At 45.1% G+C, this 16,858-nt stretch overlaps 1 protein-coding gene across 1 annotated transcript; it reads right to left on the bottom strand.

Annotated features, from left to right (window-relative positions):
• Window positions 1-15,008: 15,008 nt before the first annotated feature.
• Window positions 15,009-16,271, bottom strand: LOC138525898 (paternally-expressed gene 3 protein-like). The gene has a single exon (XM_069636186.1). The coding sequence runs from the start codon at window positions 16,269-16,271 to the stop codon at window positions 15,009-15,011; it is 1,263 nt and encodes a 420-aa protein (XP_069492287.1).
• Between the last annotated feature and the right edge of the window lie 587 nt (window positions 16,272-16,858).

The following is a 16,858-nucleotide window of genomic DNA, read 5'->3' as shown; positions in this document are numbered from 1 at the left end:
CAATTGAGTTTCTGGGATGCTATTTAAGATGCTTATATGTCTATTGGGTAGAAGGAAGATGTTTATGTTTATTGCAAATAAGTAGAGAGATTTAGATGGCATGGATGTAATGATTTAATTAAATGTTTTATCAAACAAAAGCATTATCCTGAACTATCATGCATTTTTCAGTCCACAGTGGATGGGCGCTCAGGGTAAACAAAAAATATACTTCATGCTGTGTGTGTTCCAATTCCTGTAAATGTAGCATTGAAAATTAACGTGACTAGAGTATTGATCATTCTTCATGGGAATGTATTATTTATTTATGTAGCGCACCTTACCCAAGGGTACCTGGGCAAGGGAATCAACACTCAAAGATGTATAATTTGTTTACATTTAAATTGATTCAATTATTTCTATTTTATTAATAAAAATACCTTCTGTGCAACCTTGCATGTTTCTTGTATGGAAAGAGGAAGGAGCTCTAGGGAATTAATATTGTTGAATTGATGGTCCAAGGTTTATTAAAATAACTTTATTAAATAAATATAAACTGAGCGCGCCTGATTTGGGGTGGGTGTAAAATTCCCCCAAATTAGATGTGGCTCGATGTGGAGGTGCCACCAGGGTATGATTTCTGGGATTTGTGGTAGGTCAGAAGAAGTGGACAGACCAGGGTTTGCCATTTCAACAGATGTTTATTACAAATTATAAGAAAATGCTTGACTTTCTCGACTATAAGGGTTTCCCTACCTAACACAACTAAACTAGGGTGCTCGCTGTCCATTCTTAAATCCAAAGTAAAAGTCTGTCCTCCGTCCACAGCTAAACTACACTGGCTCCAACACTTAGCCTAAATAACTAAAGACCAGGAGACTCTCCTGGGACTGCTTTCCAGCAAGTACTTTTCAGTACTGGGTCTTTAAATAGCTCTAGCTTTTTCTTGTACCAGTTAATTCAGTTCTCTTAGGGGACTTCTCCACGTCCCTTTATCTGTGCCTCCTCTGTTCCTCAGGTTCCTCTCTCTAGGTGCTCTGGCACCTGAATATTCTTTTACTCTGTTCTGCTCAAGGATAGTTGACAGTTCCTCTCTTGCTGACACCAGCTTTACCAGTTGTACACCCTCTCTGATGCATTCTTGTCTCCTCACTGGGATCTGTGAGATGTACCCACTGACCAGTCTCCTGCAGGAAAGGCATGGTATCACTAGTAAGACCGACACAAGTGACCACAGTTCAAGGGTGTCTATTGAACTTTCACAGTGGTGAGATAAACACCTAACTAAACCTAAATCTGCAGACGAGAGCAAGCTGTGACCATCAAATAATAATAATGCAGTCCTAGTGGAGTCTTGTCAAATTAAAAAGGGCTTATACTAAAAACAAAACCTATTGCCAATCCTTACTACTAATTTAAAAATAATATTGGCTAATGTTCATGAAAAAGAAAGAAGTGTTCACAAAATAATATGTCAGTATGCTTGGGCTGATGGCCTCCCTTCCCCACGTTTTCAGCATGGGACAAGGCAAGTCACTTGAGCTAAGTACACACTCTAGCTTCTGTGGCACGAGGATATAGTGTAATTTTCCCAGTTGAGGATCTTCTGTGTCCAAGTCGCTTTACGTCTTGCAAGTCTCTTGACACAGAGGGCCTGCTGAGCCAAAAACAATACACAAAAGTTATTTTTCTTTCACCAGTATTCAACTTGGGTAGTCACTCTGGATCCCCCTCAGCCAGGCTCAGATCCTTTTCAACATTGGATCACCCTCTTCCGGGCTCAGATCCCTTTCAAAAGAAGGTTCAGAGAATTATTTTTCAGGTGACATCCGGTTCACCCCGCATACCCCTCTGCCAGGCTCAACCCCCTTCCCTTTGTTCAATTAGTCTCACTCAGCCAGGCTCAGACCAATTGCGATGTACATTAAACTATCGAAGACATTTGAATATGCACAGGGTTTAGCTTGACCCATTGCATAACCACTTTGATCTCAATATTTCTTTCTCTAACACTCAGCATCAGTTGGATACCTAACAGAGACTTTAAAATGAGCACCTACGTCGAGCCAGACCACTCTGTGTATGGTATCTGTTCTTGGCCTCCCAAAGTTCAGTTATAAAGTTCAACTACTTCCTTTGGCTCCCAATTGTATTAGCATTGCTCATCACAAATGTGTCACACACTGTCTCTTTATACAATGTTGCCGCTTGCAACCTAGGTTCAAAACACAAGCTGATATGGTATCAATCTATCCAACTCACAGGCTGTGCTGTCTTTTCTGAGGTCACTTTGTTGTAGGAGGCAAGGACAGTACCACGTTGGCAACCGCTTCTCCCAACCTTGGTTATGGATGCAGGAGAGCCCCGGGTACCTCTGACACACTGTGGAGGTTTGATCAGCCTTAGTTCCTTGTCTTCAGTTTCTTACTTTCCAAGGCTCACGAAAGTAACGGTCTTTGCAGGTCAAGGGTACTTCCCTCTGTGTAACCCTCTCTGGGCTTGCCGTCTTTCTCCTTGTATTAAACTGCCATCTTGGAAATGTTGTTTCCTCGTGTTTTGCCTCGCTCAGAGTGTGATTTCCTGTGCTACCTTTTATCTGTGTGCGGAATTGTGATGGAAGTCAGGTGTGTGTAATGATCCGTAATTGCCTGACCGTGCCTGGCCTCAAAATTGGGACAAGAGGGTGGGCGCACATATGGAGATATAGCCCTTGTATTCCTATGGGGATTTCTTCTGTCTCCTGGTTTATTTTTCCTTACCCTACGAGGGTTGGTAAACTCGGAAAGGCGATAATCTGGGGAGTGGTAGTGTTTGTGGAATGAATTAGAGAAATCCGTAAAAGAATAGTTTGGATGTCTGTTGAGAGAATAACTGGGATTATTGCTGTGTAATTAATGTAAATGGAAAGAATGCATTTCTTATTAGTTTCCGGAAAGGTTGAGGGGAGTATTGATATGTTGTTTCTTTTGAAAGAGAAGAATGCCCTGTCTTGCCCGTGTTTTTCCCGCTTGCGGTTTCCAAGTATCTCTGAGAATAACATGGGAGAAACGCCTCAGGTTTCTCACACTCCTTACTTTTATGATTTTTCCATTCACTGTGAAGAGTAGGCTGAGTCACTGAATGATGCTCACACTTCTTAGGGTTTACCCATTCACTGAATACGAGTAGGTTGAGTCCCTGAATGTTTTTTACTCTTCTCAGTATCTAACCATTCATTCGGGCGAGTAGGCTTAATCCGTGAATGCTTCTCACTCTTATCAGGATTTAACCATTCACTGGGATGAGTAGGTTTGATTCCTGGATGCTTCTCACTCGTCTCAGTATTTAACCATTCACTGGGATGAGTGGACTGAGTCCCTGAATGTTTCTCAATCTTCTCAGGCTTTAACGATTCACTGGGACGAGTAGGCTTACTCCAATTGTTATATTTGTTTCTCTTACTATAACGAATATGATTGTACCTCTTGTTATCTGTGCCCCGTGGTCCCGGGTCTCCTGCTCTCCCCATTACCTGTGGTGCAATAGAGCTGCCTCATCGGGTCAGCACTCGCCTTTGTAGTTTCTCAGTGGTTCGTCAGGACGGCTCTTGTGCTCGCCCTCTCCTTCCTTTGACATGCTTCAGTGCCATCCTCCCGGTGTGGCTTTGGCATTGGAAGGAGTTTCAACTCTTTCTCCTTCCTAGCGACTACTTTTCTCTTGCAACTCTTTCCTGGGATGTCCATCAGGCAGGTGGGCTTGTACGGTTATTTGCGGTAGCTTTGTCACTACCCAGCCATGGCTTTCCTTCAGCTCCCGCTGAGCATCCCTCCTGGTACCCTTATCTGACTTGCAGACTTCCTTGGGTCTGCTCTAGGAACAGTGTAACCCTGGCACTTCCTCCTTTCAGTTGTTCACCTTCATGGAATATAGCGTTTTCTCAGTTTTCTGAGCTCCCCTTCTCTAGCTGGTTCGAAACTCCCGGGTATCACTCTCCTGTTCTTTTCCTCCTTCCATTTTTATGCTGATGCTCTGGAGCTTCCCCAGTTTCTCATGGTAGTGCAGATATACTCGTTATACCTCCTTTGGGTTTCTTTATCCAAGTACCTAACAGGTACTTATTGTTTATTTTTCTTGTTTTTTTTTACGCCTCTCAGTATTAGACAAGTACTTATCTTCTGCAAAGATATTACAATAGCAGATGTAGGAGGATTATGGTTTTCTGTTAACTGGTATGGTTTTATCAAACTTCTAAGTGAGATGAAAAGGGAGTTCCTCATCGGACAGGAATCCTTGTTCCCAGGTCAGGGGAAGGGGGTTCTCTCCCTGTGAGGTCCTGCTTGCTGCCACCCCTAGGGGGAATGTTGCGTAGCGGGCACACCACCCTCGCCTCACAAGGAAAGGCTCCCTCCTAGGGAGAAGTGATTGAACCCCACAATTCATCACAGATTACTAGTGTCATTGCAACAGAAACTTTTACATTTTAAACTCAAGTAGGGCAAAGTTCATGAATGTGCAAGGAAGTTTTGTGTCACATTTTAATGAAATGGTGTTGATACCACAGCCTCATAAGGATAAATTAAGGTGTGCAAAGAAGTAAACATTGTGTGAAATAGATTACGGTTCAAATGTGGAGTTGAAAGCAACTGAATGAAAGTGCTAAAAAAGGAGTAAGAAAAGCTTTAATTTTTCTGTTTAGCGCGAATTGTGGAGGTAAATTGCTACAGTTTAAACAGAGACATAAAAATACCTGTGGTGAAAACTCATGCTCTTTCAAAATGTATATTTGAAAGGGGTTTGTGGGGCCACAGATATTGAAATATAGAAGACAGAAATGGTGGAAAGACTGGCATCTGTGGATGCAGATATATGAAATGAAAGAGACCTGATAAATCAGCTCCTACAGAGGCTATATATGACTTCAACAGTGAAAGATTTTAAGCTGATATGCCCCTCTGCAGAACTTTTTTCTCCACCTTCAATTGGTGCAGAGAAGATTAGCAGACATGGATGCTCAGATTAAACAGTGGGTGCCAAGGAGTGCCCCAGACACATTCCAAGGAACTGCTGGGTGCCAAGCAATTGCAGAGGAGGAGCCAAATGCCTCTGCTGGAAATTGCGCCCCTATTTTTGCCTATATGTTAGAAGCCGAAAATTGCGACATGCGCATCGCCAGTAATGGTACCTCATCCCACAAAGAATCCTCGAAACAAGGAATCCATTGAGAAAGCCCTATATGATGTACCCGCGGAGAGATGACAGTCTCTTAAAGGAGGTTCTTGGAGAGGTGTAAAGATGAATGAAAGAGGAGATTGGTGACGTCACATGAAGCAAAGACAACACGCCAAGAAGAGAGGCCAAGTGAGAAGGCGAATGGACCTTATAGGACCTGATGATGAAATAAAGAGTCGAGTAACATTTCATGTGCGGAATGAAGATTGCACGTGCGACGAACACTGAAGAAAATAAAAGTTGCTTTATAACTGTAGAGATGCTGCAACGCAAGTAGACTAAGAAACCATGAAGACAGGCTATATGTAGCGGATATATTGCAGGCGGTGCCCACAATATATATATAGTGTATAGAATCTGGATGTTCCACGTTGCATTTTAGCAAACCAGGACCTCAGTAGCAAAAGGGCTGAAAGTGTGCTGCAGCAGAGAAAAGCAGCTGAAGATGGAGGAAGAGTCGAGAAGGCTTGTCTGGCCCAGTGTCAAGCATGCCAACCAATTATAGAGGGCCACATAAAAAAGAGCCCTATAGTTTCAGAGCCAATGAAACGCCATGTTTTTGATGACAATGAGGATTACTTGCGTTTTGGGTGGGCATAGCTGTCCTCCTGACTATAGAGATCCAATCATAATCCTATCCCCCATAGAAAGTGTACCTAGATGGTCCCAGTAGACCAACCACAATCCCAGATAAGTTTTCTTAGTTCGCCACGTAGTATGACGTCAATGATGACGATTTTTTGCTATAAGTGTATTTTTTCATGTAAAACGTTGAGAGATATACTGTGAGACATCCATAGATGTCCGTTGTACACCCTGTTTCAGACAATTGATATTAAAACAGCTATGTTTTGTCAACTTCCTGAGTCGGTCTTATTATTGGTGTAAGAGTACATTCTGCATCCCCATCCATCCAACAAAGCGTTACCTCATTAAAAGGGCCTACGGCGTTCACTATTGTGTAATGACAAACTAGAAGACATTTTGGGGTTGCAAGAAACAGTGAAAGAAAGTCAGGTTTATGTATTGAAACAGCAAATGTTATTGATCAAACACAAGGTGAAATCAAGACATGTCCTGGTGAGCTGTAGAACTAATAGATGCATTTTATTTGAGTCTTCATGACATTTATAATCAATATATAGTGTTCCAAATAAGCTCCAGTGAAAATTTAATGTCCAGTCTGCATGTAATAATGCCCTGTAAGACAGAATTGTGACACTGAAACAGCTATTGTGGAATTAAAGCAAGGAATAGCAAACTAATTCATAGTGTCATAAAATGACTGAGAGTTCAGCTCACACAGGAAAGTGATGCCCTAATTCAAGGGAAAGAGAAAATGGTTCAAAAAGTAAATCAGACATGTAAAAATGAGGGTTTATGCTTAGACTATTCCCAAGAATTAGACTAGGTAAGCTCAAGGCAGACTGCATTGGGTAGGCTGCTGGTCACGTGATTGGGCCCTGCCATTCAGTTGCTCCACCCACCTGCAGTTTTTGCATCTTCCAAGCCTCTACTTAAGGACTCTAGCTCAGTTCCAGGCAGACAGCATTGAGTAGGCTGCTGGTCATGTAATGTAACGCTCACCTGGTATCCACGGGGACGTCACTTAGCCTGTTCTGACCTCTTACGACCTCAAACCCTTCCCTGGAGTCTACTCGACTAGAGACTGGGCCTTGTTTTCTTGGAAAGTGTGCTCTCCGTCCTGCTTTCAGCGCAGGGGCGCGTTTATTGATGCAAGCTCATTGCTGCCTAGTTAGTTCACTGGCAAGAGTCCGACAGGTAAGTATAATGAGTCTTTTGAACAGTTCTCTAACTTCGTTCCTTTCCTTCCTTAGATGATGGCCGGCGTCCAGGGATGGTGACCTGCTGCTGAGATGAGTAGCGCTGAAGGTGAGTGAGAGCGCAATGCGCGATGTGACCCTTTGGTATTTGTATTGAACTGAGTTCTTTTTCTGTGTCTTTTAGGTGCCGCGATGTTTTCAGCGTGGATGCCGGTTATGAAGAAGAAATGCGGTGAGTAAGCGGGGTATTCGGCGCCTCTAAATGTTTCCACGCTAACCTGGAGTGTCTTTTCCCTCTTGCAGATGGATGAGAAGTTCCGGAGACAGAGTTCCCCCAGAGTGGCTGGGATTCAGGTAAGCATTTGAAGCTTGTACAGTCTTTGAAAATAAGCAAAGAATTGCTGAATGCTTACTTATGCCTTTTGTCTGTTCTTTTCCCTTTTCCTTAGGAAGCGGCGTGCCGGGATGGGAATGACACCGCCGAATATGCCCGCAGAACAGAAGAAGCGATGAATGATGGGTAGAAGCGCCGCGAGGTAAGGCTGTTCCTAACAGTGTTCTTGTTCTTGCAGGAGCTGAGCGCAGAAGAAAGATGCAGGCCTACTGGAGACTGATCCGAACACGGTGAGTGTCACGCTGCAGGTGCAGAAAACACAAAGCATGTTTCTCAGCCTGGGAGTTGCTTAAATAGTCTCTGGGTATCCCAGGTGTCTCTGGGCTGAACCACACCCAAAAGACTAGACTGCACATGCAGTTCTGGGAACCAAAATATGTGGGGGCATCCATCTTGTCCCCATCAATGCACTACAAGTCCAATCCCCAATGTTATCTATGGGAGTGAGTGAGTCTTGTGCCACAAGCGCCAAGTCTGACTCCAAGTGGGTCTTTGGAGGGATGGAGAGGCCCTTGAGGGCCATGTAGGTGATCGTGGCCTGGCTCCAGCCTGACATTTTGGAGGGCTGGGGACATGATGGGCAGGAATCATGACAGCTAACCAGGTCCTGCCACTCAGTTGCTCCACCCACCTCCAGTTTTCACACCTTCTAAGCCTCTACTTAAGGACTCTAGGTCAGTTCAAGGCAGACATCATTGAGTAGGCTGCTGGTCATATAACCAAGCCGTGCCACTCAGTTGCTCCACCCACCTCCAGTTTTCACACCTTCCAAGTCTCTACTTAAGGACTGCAGGCCTGCTCCAGGAACACAGAATGACAGAATTGAGTAGGCTTCTTGTCACATGACCAAGCTCTGCCACTTAGTTGCTCTACCCACCACCTATTTAATCAGTCCTCCTTATCTGTCCTCATCGCCGGCTTCCTCAGCAAAAGACATGCAAAGACGAGGACCTCACCTATTTGTGCCTGTTTGGGCCAGATAGGGCCAATGGCCTGACCCGCTATTCTGCATTTCACCTACAAACTAATCACTACTACTGCTACTCACCAAAAGACATCACCATGTGTCTCCTCCTTCCTCAGCCCATCCCCACTCTCACTAGGGTTTGAATGGGCAATTACCCTGACCATTACTGTCATGTTACCCTAGCAAACCTCATCATTATTGCCCTTTCCCCTATCCAGCACCCACGTACCACCTGCACATGACCTCTCATGTTGAGCAATGCTTGCTCAGCAGTTGCTCACACTGCAGAGATTGCTGACCTTCCCACATGATTTCGATGTCCTCCTACCCCAAGGCTACTGCATCCAACATGCTGACCGGCCTGGAAGGGTAGGAGGTGGAGAGGCAATCACCCACAGGAGCGATTGGTCATTTTTCATTATCTCCTCCCCCAAAACAAACTCATTTGAATCACTCACCGGCCGCCTCACTCTATCGCACAAGAAATCCATCACCTTCCACCTCATTTGCAGACCACCTCACAAGAGTGACTCTTTCATTACAGACATCTCCAACGTATTCTCCTCTGCCAAATTGGCATATTCAAATAATGTCTTTCTCTGTGATTTTAACACCCCAGAGTCACAGGCTGACAATCACACTCGAAGCACCCTTTTCGTGCTGACTGCTTCCATGGACCTTAAACAAATTGTGCTCTGCCCCACGCTCAACAAAGGCAACATCCTAGACTTAGTCTTCACATCACCCCCCTGCATCACCTGTGCAGACCTTATCCCACTTGACTGGTCTGACCACTCTGCTGTCCCATTAACAGTCACCCATTCGACTAAGACTCACAAAGGTCAGACTAAATGCCACCTTCACTCAAAGCCGTTCATTCAAAACCTCCCTGATAAATGAGCTTTCAGCAAACTTTGCAGACTTCCCCACCACAGGGAATGCCTCAGGCCTCCTGGAATTGTTCAGCAACTCTCCTTTGAAACTGGTGGACTCTCATGTACCCTAAAATCTAGCAGGGCCAAGACCAAACCATCCGCCCCATGGTACACCCCAGAGCTAGCCTCCAACAAACACTTAATCACAGCCATAGAGAAACGGAGGCGCAAAACCCATAACTCGAGAGACCTCACCAACCACAAATCCTGATGCGCAAACCGTAGGATTCTGATTGCCAAGGCCATAGCTGCTTACTACTCCACCACCATTGCGGCAGCCTCCAACACGCGCAAAGCCCTCTTTGAAGTAGTAAAGCATTGTACCAAACCCTCACCCGACCCCGAGGTACCAGCAACTCCGGAAAAATACAACCGAATCAACATATTTTTTATTGAGAAAAATAGACAAAATCTGAGAGACCATCAAATCAGCCTCTCACAACATTAGCATCCCGCACCGTAGCACACACACTGCCCCTTTGGACCAAATTCTCTCCTCTCTTTCCCCGGATCTCCTAAAAATGATTGCCTCCCTCAAACCTACTGGTTACTCTGACAATATAATGGGCCAGCGCTCAATGTGCTCCTCAGCATCATCAATGGATCCCTCACAGAAGGATCTTTCACTGGTCCTCCTTGGCCTCTCAGCTGCATTTGACACCGTTGACCACCACATCCTTCCTTCCCTCCTTGCTGACAGGATGGGATTCTCTGGCACAGTCCAGAATTGGTTTACCTCCAACCTCTCAGACAGACAACGGGATGTCCAGAAGAACATGTTACATTCTAACCAACTCCAGGTCTCCTGTGGAGTCCCCCAAGGCTCCAGCCTCTCATCAATCCTTTTCATCCTTTAATAGAACGGCTGGGCACTCTCCTCAAAGATCCAATATAACCATCCAGCAATATGCAGACGATTCTCGGTTGTACATGAGAGTAAATAACATGCAGGACATCATTCATCTCTGTGATTGCCTAGCCATCATTCCGTCCTGGATATTGACTGCCTACCTCAAACTAAATCCATTGAAGACTGAATTCATCCTCATCGGTCCGCCTGCTAAAAAACAACTTGTCCAATAATGGCTCAATGATATGCGCCTAGAAGGATTTGTTCCACAACCCTCAGACTCAGCAAAAACCTTAGGCTTCACCAGTGGAAGCAATCTGTCCTTCCAGAAACACATACCCAAGAAGGCCCAAATAGCCTGGCTCAGAATCTCTACCCTTTGAAAAATAAAACCCTTCTTCCCACCGCAGGACTTCTGGACCGTAGTGCAGGCCCTTGTGGTCTGGCACATCAATAGGATAAATGCTCCCTTGACAGGGCTCTCAGCTGTTCACTAGCCATCCACCATGTTGCAGCACGTCTTATTAGAGGAGCATAGAAAATAGACCGAATTACCCCCATCCTATGCAAACTACATTGGCTTCCACTCCATGCTAGGATACCGTTTAAGATTGCATGTATCATCTACAAAGCAGTCATGAGTAGGCACCATCGTACCTGGTAGCTAGGCTCCACATATGTGCTGGCACATGCTCCTCGATCAGCAATTTGACCGACCAGCTTGAATCACAACTCATCCGCAAAGAGAGGACTGCAAACAATCCTTCTCTTGTCATGCACCCACCCTCTGGAACTCAATCTCAGTGCTGGCTCGGAATGCCCCCACAATTATCAATTTTCGCAAATCTTTCAAAACATGGCTCTTTCAACAACACCTGACCAAGGACTCACTCCAACGGATGCATATACTGATGCACAGAGCTCACAGTACTGTGCTACTGTTAAAGGATACCAGCCCCAATACCGGCTGCCCACACCCTGTACATCGATGTGCCGCTCTCGAGCTAGCGCCGCGCTTTCAACAATAAAATTAAAAAAATGTAAAAAATAAAGTGAAAGATGCACATTTGCACCTGCAAGACCAATTGGAACAAATAGAGACTTATCTAAAACATGCAACCTAACAAAAAGAGTGATCGGAAAAATGAAATTCTATATTGGCAAGAGAAAAATCATGTTTTAGCGTAATTCAAAACTGCGCAGAAAAAAAGGGACTATAAAATGGCATTATCACCACGCAACAGTCAGCCACAAGAGTCAGGTGTGATGGATAAGAGGATTATTTCCTCCTGCCAAAGGCCTCATTCCACCGACATACAACTTCCCATTTACATGCTGAGGGTCATAATATGACTGACCTTTTTAGCGAACAAGGAACTGTGAGGTGTCTAATATCCCCTCTCCCAAACATTTCTAATCAGGAAGTAAAGCATTTCTTATCAGACATCGCACTTACCAGTAAGACGAGGGAGGGGGCCCCATTCATCTTGCCAATAGGGGGCAGGAGTGGAAATAAAATCCATTTGGGCCTGAGGAAAAGTATCTAGAAGAATTGAGAGACCTAGAACTGCAGAAAATGATAATGCAGAGAAATCATCTAGCCCAACTGTCCGAGATGGAAAGAAAAAACCTTCAGCCCGTAAAGGGCCTTCTAAAGGTCTCCCCTCACCACGGAGACTAGGAAGTCAGAGAAGGTCAAAGAATGCTCCTCCTCGTAGTACCAAACAGAATGGCTGTTAGAGGTGGCCAGCTGCCCAGTCCCAATCGAGTGATGCTCAACCTGTGTTCCAAAATATAGACCCCTCTGACACCAGCATAAATAGAAGTCCACAGTACATGGGTTCAAGACCCATCATGGGTTAACAATATACTCCCTGCAGCAGGGGGGAAATCAATATCAAGAAACAGATCCCCCAGGAAATCCTAATCAGAATTTCTTGCAAGAAATAAATCTAACACCACTTCCAAATCAAAATTTCCAAATTGCTTAACCTCCTAACCCAAATTTCCAAAACAACGTCTTACCTCATCCTCATAATAGAGGATAAGGGAAGAGGATAGAAGAACAATAGAGCCCCAAATCAAGGGGAGTGAAGACTCAGAAATTAAGATTACATTAGTAATTTCAACAATATCTGCGTACCTTGCTAGGAGGGATAGTTACCCTATTAGGGAGCAACAAAGTTATGACCAAACACCTCCTACAGTTGTGAGGGAGGTTAAAAGATATCTCAACTCAATCTATTGACAGGGAACATTGGACAGATGATGAGGGCCCAACAGAACTCTCAGACTGTCAGTGTGCCCCAAAATGTCCTTACATCTGGGTCAGGCAGGGCCACAGGCCACCTTGATTTACTAACAAACATTTGACCAACTCAACCTACGAAGGGGTGAGAGAACTAAAATCCCTCTCAAACCTCTTCTAGGAAAACTCTAGAACTTTGACCGAAAAGATATTTTCATCAATGGGATTGTGGATCTGGGAAATTGGGCCACATCGTCCAAAGCAACCAGTGACTGATGTAGCTCCAGAAGGCACACTGTGTTTACTGAGGAACAATTTCCTTCAGAGGCTGTTCTATCTGATTGATTGCATGAACCAGGTTCTGTGGACCCAAACAAATGATCCTCTCAAGCTTAGGAAAGCCAATTATGTCAGCCTGAATGGAACATGTCACTTGATTAAACAATGCCCCAACCAAAATGATTTTCATTTTCACAATAAGCAGGTTACCAAGATACACCATCATCTCAGTAGAATGACATATTGATGAGGGAAATCCCTCTCCCAAAAAACAGTGGTATTCCACATTGGAAGGAGGAGATACTGTGAAATTCTATAGTCAGGAGGACCCTAAAGCAATCCAAAGTTCTCCTGAAAAGATTCCAAAAAAACATACAAATAATTTGAGCACACAAATGGTTCCCCAATTCAGATTTAACCATGGGGAACATTCATGTGCTTAGCAGAGTCTGTATAAACAATGGAAATGGGCACTTCTATTGGATTAGCAGTTGACTCCCAATGCTATTCTGTTTCTTTAGAAAATTAAATTATTGGTCCAATTCCAAGAGAGAGTGGTGCTTCCAGGCTGCTCTAAGTCTTGCATGCGTTGTGTGCGTACATGGGCTCCCGCTTTTCAGTACATCATGCACACTAAGGGCCCGATTCATGGAATTTTTCCACGGTACAAAGTGACTTTGCAATGCTGAAAAGTGACTTTGCGCTGCCGACACAAACCCTGATTCGTGGAACTGTGCAAAGTGTATTTTTGCAGTGCAAAGTCAGTGCAAGTGGTAATTTTTGCAGTTTAAAATGAACTGGACTGCTGCTATAGTCTAAGGGCCTGATTCATGGAAAAGTGTGCATTTATTCCGCAAGGGCCACGCACTGAGAACAACAGTGCGCGAAACCGCACAGAGAATAATAAAATGCGCGCTCCACGTATTCATGGAATTGTGCCCAAAGCGCCCCTGGCACGCCCTTAAACATAGCAAAAACCGTCAGTACCTCTACCTTTGTATGCTCCCCCAGGTGCGAATACACACACCATTCAAACAGTGCGTGGGCTCCTCCGCAAGCAGGCCTGCATCTGAGGGACCCTGCATGGAGTCCGCCCTAACTGTTACTGGCACCCCGACAACATGCGTGCGATTTATCATAACTCAGTAAAACCCAGAAAATCCACGTGCAAACCCCTGTAAACCATTCCTGCAACTCGCTACACTGCGTACGTGCGCCCCTAAGTTAGATCGGAACCCTGGATGTGTACACACACCCCTAAATCCGACACTCGATCTTATCTTTGCGCGGTGAACCTCATGTGCAAGTGTCTGTACGCCTGCCTTCGGGTGGCAGATAGTATGAGGGCTTTGCGTGGCCATTTCCCCAGCCGAGAGGTTGCGCGGTCGGATCTATGAATACGTATCGTTCCATGCAATAGTGAGCGTGCGATGGAATGCCTGCGGCCCGTCACTTGTAACGCCTACTTTTTTGCATGTACTTCCCCATTTTCTGTGTACCGCCCCCTTCCGAACCTTCTGTGCAAGCCATGCCCACAATCTGCGTGGTGTCTCACGCAAGGCCCTCGGCCACTCGCACGGGTGTGCCGGGCCGCCGTGAAATCACGCAAGTCCCAGGAAAAATCCCACACATTAGATTCCATGAATCGACTAATGGGATTTCGGGTGCAGTTTGGCATGCAAGTTCCCATTTCCCCCCGCAAATAATTCCATGAATCAAGCTCTACTGGTGCTGCATTCTAAAAATATTTCACTGCAGCTATATTCTAGACACGGTGGACTGCCCCAATATTCGGTTCCATGTGATAATGTCGCCTGGAAAGATATTTTCCAGACCCCTAAAATACTTTCCATAAATATTCTCTGAGGGGTATAATTTTTTATTATAAACTCCATTCCTAGAATATTTGGGGAAAGTGTTTGATTTTACTGAGGGTGCATTGTTTGGGAAATGTCACCCCTGGCGGCTATTGCCGAGGCGACTTTATCAATGGACACCCCATATTTCACATATATTGGATTGCCCCTACGTTCTATTTGTATTGGACTGCAGCTATATTATAGATATGTTGGACAGCTCCCAAATTCTACACATATTGGACTGCTTCATTTTTTCCTCACTAAATGTAGTTTGGGCTGGGTTGGGCTGATTTTTCTCACTAAATGTAGTTTGGGCTGGGTTGGGCTGATTTTTCTCACTAAATGCAGTTTGGGCTGGGTTGTTCTGGTTTTGCTCACTAAATGCAGTTTTAGGTGGGTAGTGCTGGTTTGCTCAAGTAAATGCAGTTTGAGGTGTGTTGTGGTGGTTTTGCAGACAAAATGCAGTTTGAGCTGGGTTGTGCTGGTGCTGTTCAGTAAATGCAGATTAGGCTGGTTTGTGGTAGTTCCGCTCACTAAATGCAGTTTGAGCTGGGGTGTGCTGGTTTTGCACACAAAATGCAGTTTGAGCTGGGTTGTGCTGGTGTTGCTCAGTCAATGGAGTTTTAGATGGGTTGTGTTGGTTTTGCACACAAAATGCAGTTTGAGCTGGGTTGTGCTGGTGTTGCTCAGTAAATGCAGTTTGGGCTGGGTTGTGCCCACATAATGCAGTTTGGGCTGGTTTGGGCTGGTTTTGCTCACTAAATGCAGTTTGAGCTGGGTTTGCTGGTTTGCTCACCAACTGCAATTTGAGCTGGGTTGTGCTGGTGTTTCTCGGTAAATGAAGTTTGAGCTGGGTGTGCTGGTGTTGCTCAGTAAATGCAGTTTGAGCTGGGTTGTGCTGGTTTTGCTCTGTACATGCAATTTGAGCTGGGTTGTGCTGGTGTTGCTCAGTAAATGCATTTTTGGCTGGGTTGTGCTGGTGTTGCTCAGTAAATGGAGTTTGAGATGGGTTGTGCTGGTGTTGCTCATTAAATGGCGTTTGAGCTGGGTTGTGCTGGTGTTGCTCAGTAAATGCAGTTTGAGATGGGTTGTGCTGGTTTTGCTCTGTACATGCAATTTGAGCTGGGCTGTGCTGGTGTTGCTCAGTAAATGCATTTTTGGCTGGGTTGTGCTGGTGTTGCTCAGTAAATGGAGTTTGAGATGGGTTGTGCTGGTGTTGCTCATTAAATGGCGTTTGAGCTGGGTTGTGCTGGTGTTGCTCAGTAAATGCAGTTTGAGATGGGTTGTGCTGGTTTTGCTCTGTACATGCAATTTGAGCTGGGTTGTGCTGGTGTTGCTCAGTAAATGGAGTTTGAGCTAGGTTGTGCCGGTGTTGCTCAGTAAATGGAGTTTGAGATGGGTTGTGCTGGTTTTGCTCTGTACATGCAATTTGAGCTGGGTTGTGCTGGTGTTGCTCAGTAAATGCAGTTTGAGATCGGTTGTGCTGGTGTTGCTCAGTAATTGAAGTTTGAGCTGGGTTGTGCTGGTGTTGCTCAGTAAATGGAGTTTGAGCTAGGTTGTGCCGGTGTTGCTCAGTAAATGGAGTTTGAGATGGGTTGTGCTGGTGTTGCTCATTAAATGGCGTTTGAGCTGGGTTGTGCTGGTGTTGCTCAGTAAATGCAGTTTGAGATCGGTTGTGCTGGTGTTGCTCAGTAATTGGAGTTTGAGCTGGGTTGTGCTGGTGTTGCTCAGTAAATGGAGCTTGAGCTGGGTTTCCAAACTCTCTCATATTCAGGTCCCCACATTTGCAGGGATTACTGCAGTTTCACGCCACTTGAGTCCACATTTCATTGGTGGGGGAATAGAATCTTACTTCTGTTCTAGGTGTATGCCAGCGGCAATAGTCATGGTCCACACCCACACCAAGATGGGTGTGTCCGGAGCGCAGATGGGCCATAATTACATGTTTTTAGCATGTCACTCATGTCACTGGAGCATGAACCAAACCATGAAGCGTGGTTGACATTTGGTTTCACATCTGGGCAGAGGAGGGGAACTGAACAATTCATGCCTTCTCTGGAGTTCCCCGGGACCCCACGTCATCCTCCTTTATCAGTCCACCTGGGTTTGAAGCTGGCTCCTTTTATGAATGTCATTCAGTGCTTAACTTGTAAATCATCAAGTGCCAGGGCCCCGAACCGTTTCCTAGGAGGCAGTTATGCCTCACATGGCGCGACCACCGCCTCTGAAACTGAGCTCTGGGACGGGCAACACTCACATATATTTCTGACTTGAAATCATGTGTCCAGCTCGTTCTATTTGAAACATTCATGTACATTACTAACATATGTCCCAAATCCCATTTTTAAATTAGTG

The sequence above is a fragment of the Ambystoma mexicanum genome, chromosome 7p (genome assembly GCF_040938575.1).
Source record: "Ambystoma mexicanum isolate Mex_15411 chromosome 7p, UKY_AmexF1_1, whole genome shotgun sequence".
Classification (NCBI taxonomy): domain Eukaryota; kingdom Metazoa; phylum Chordata; class Amphibia; order Caudata; family Ambystomatidae; genus Ambystoma; species Ambystoma mexicanum.
Note: the sequence above shows the minus strand (reverse complement) of the source record. Positions and strands in the feature narration are given on the sequence as shown.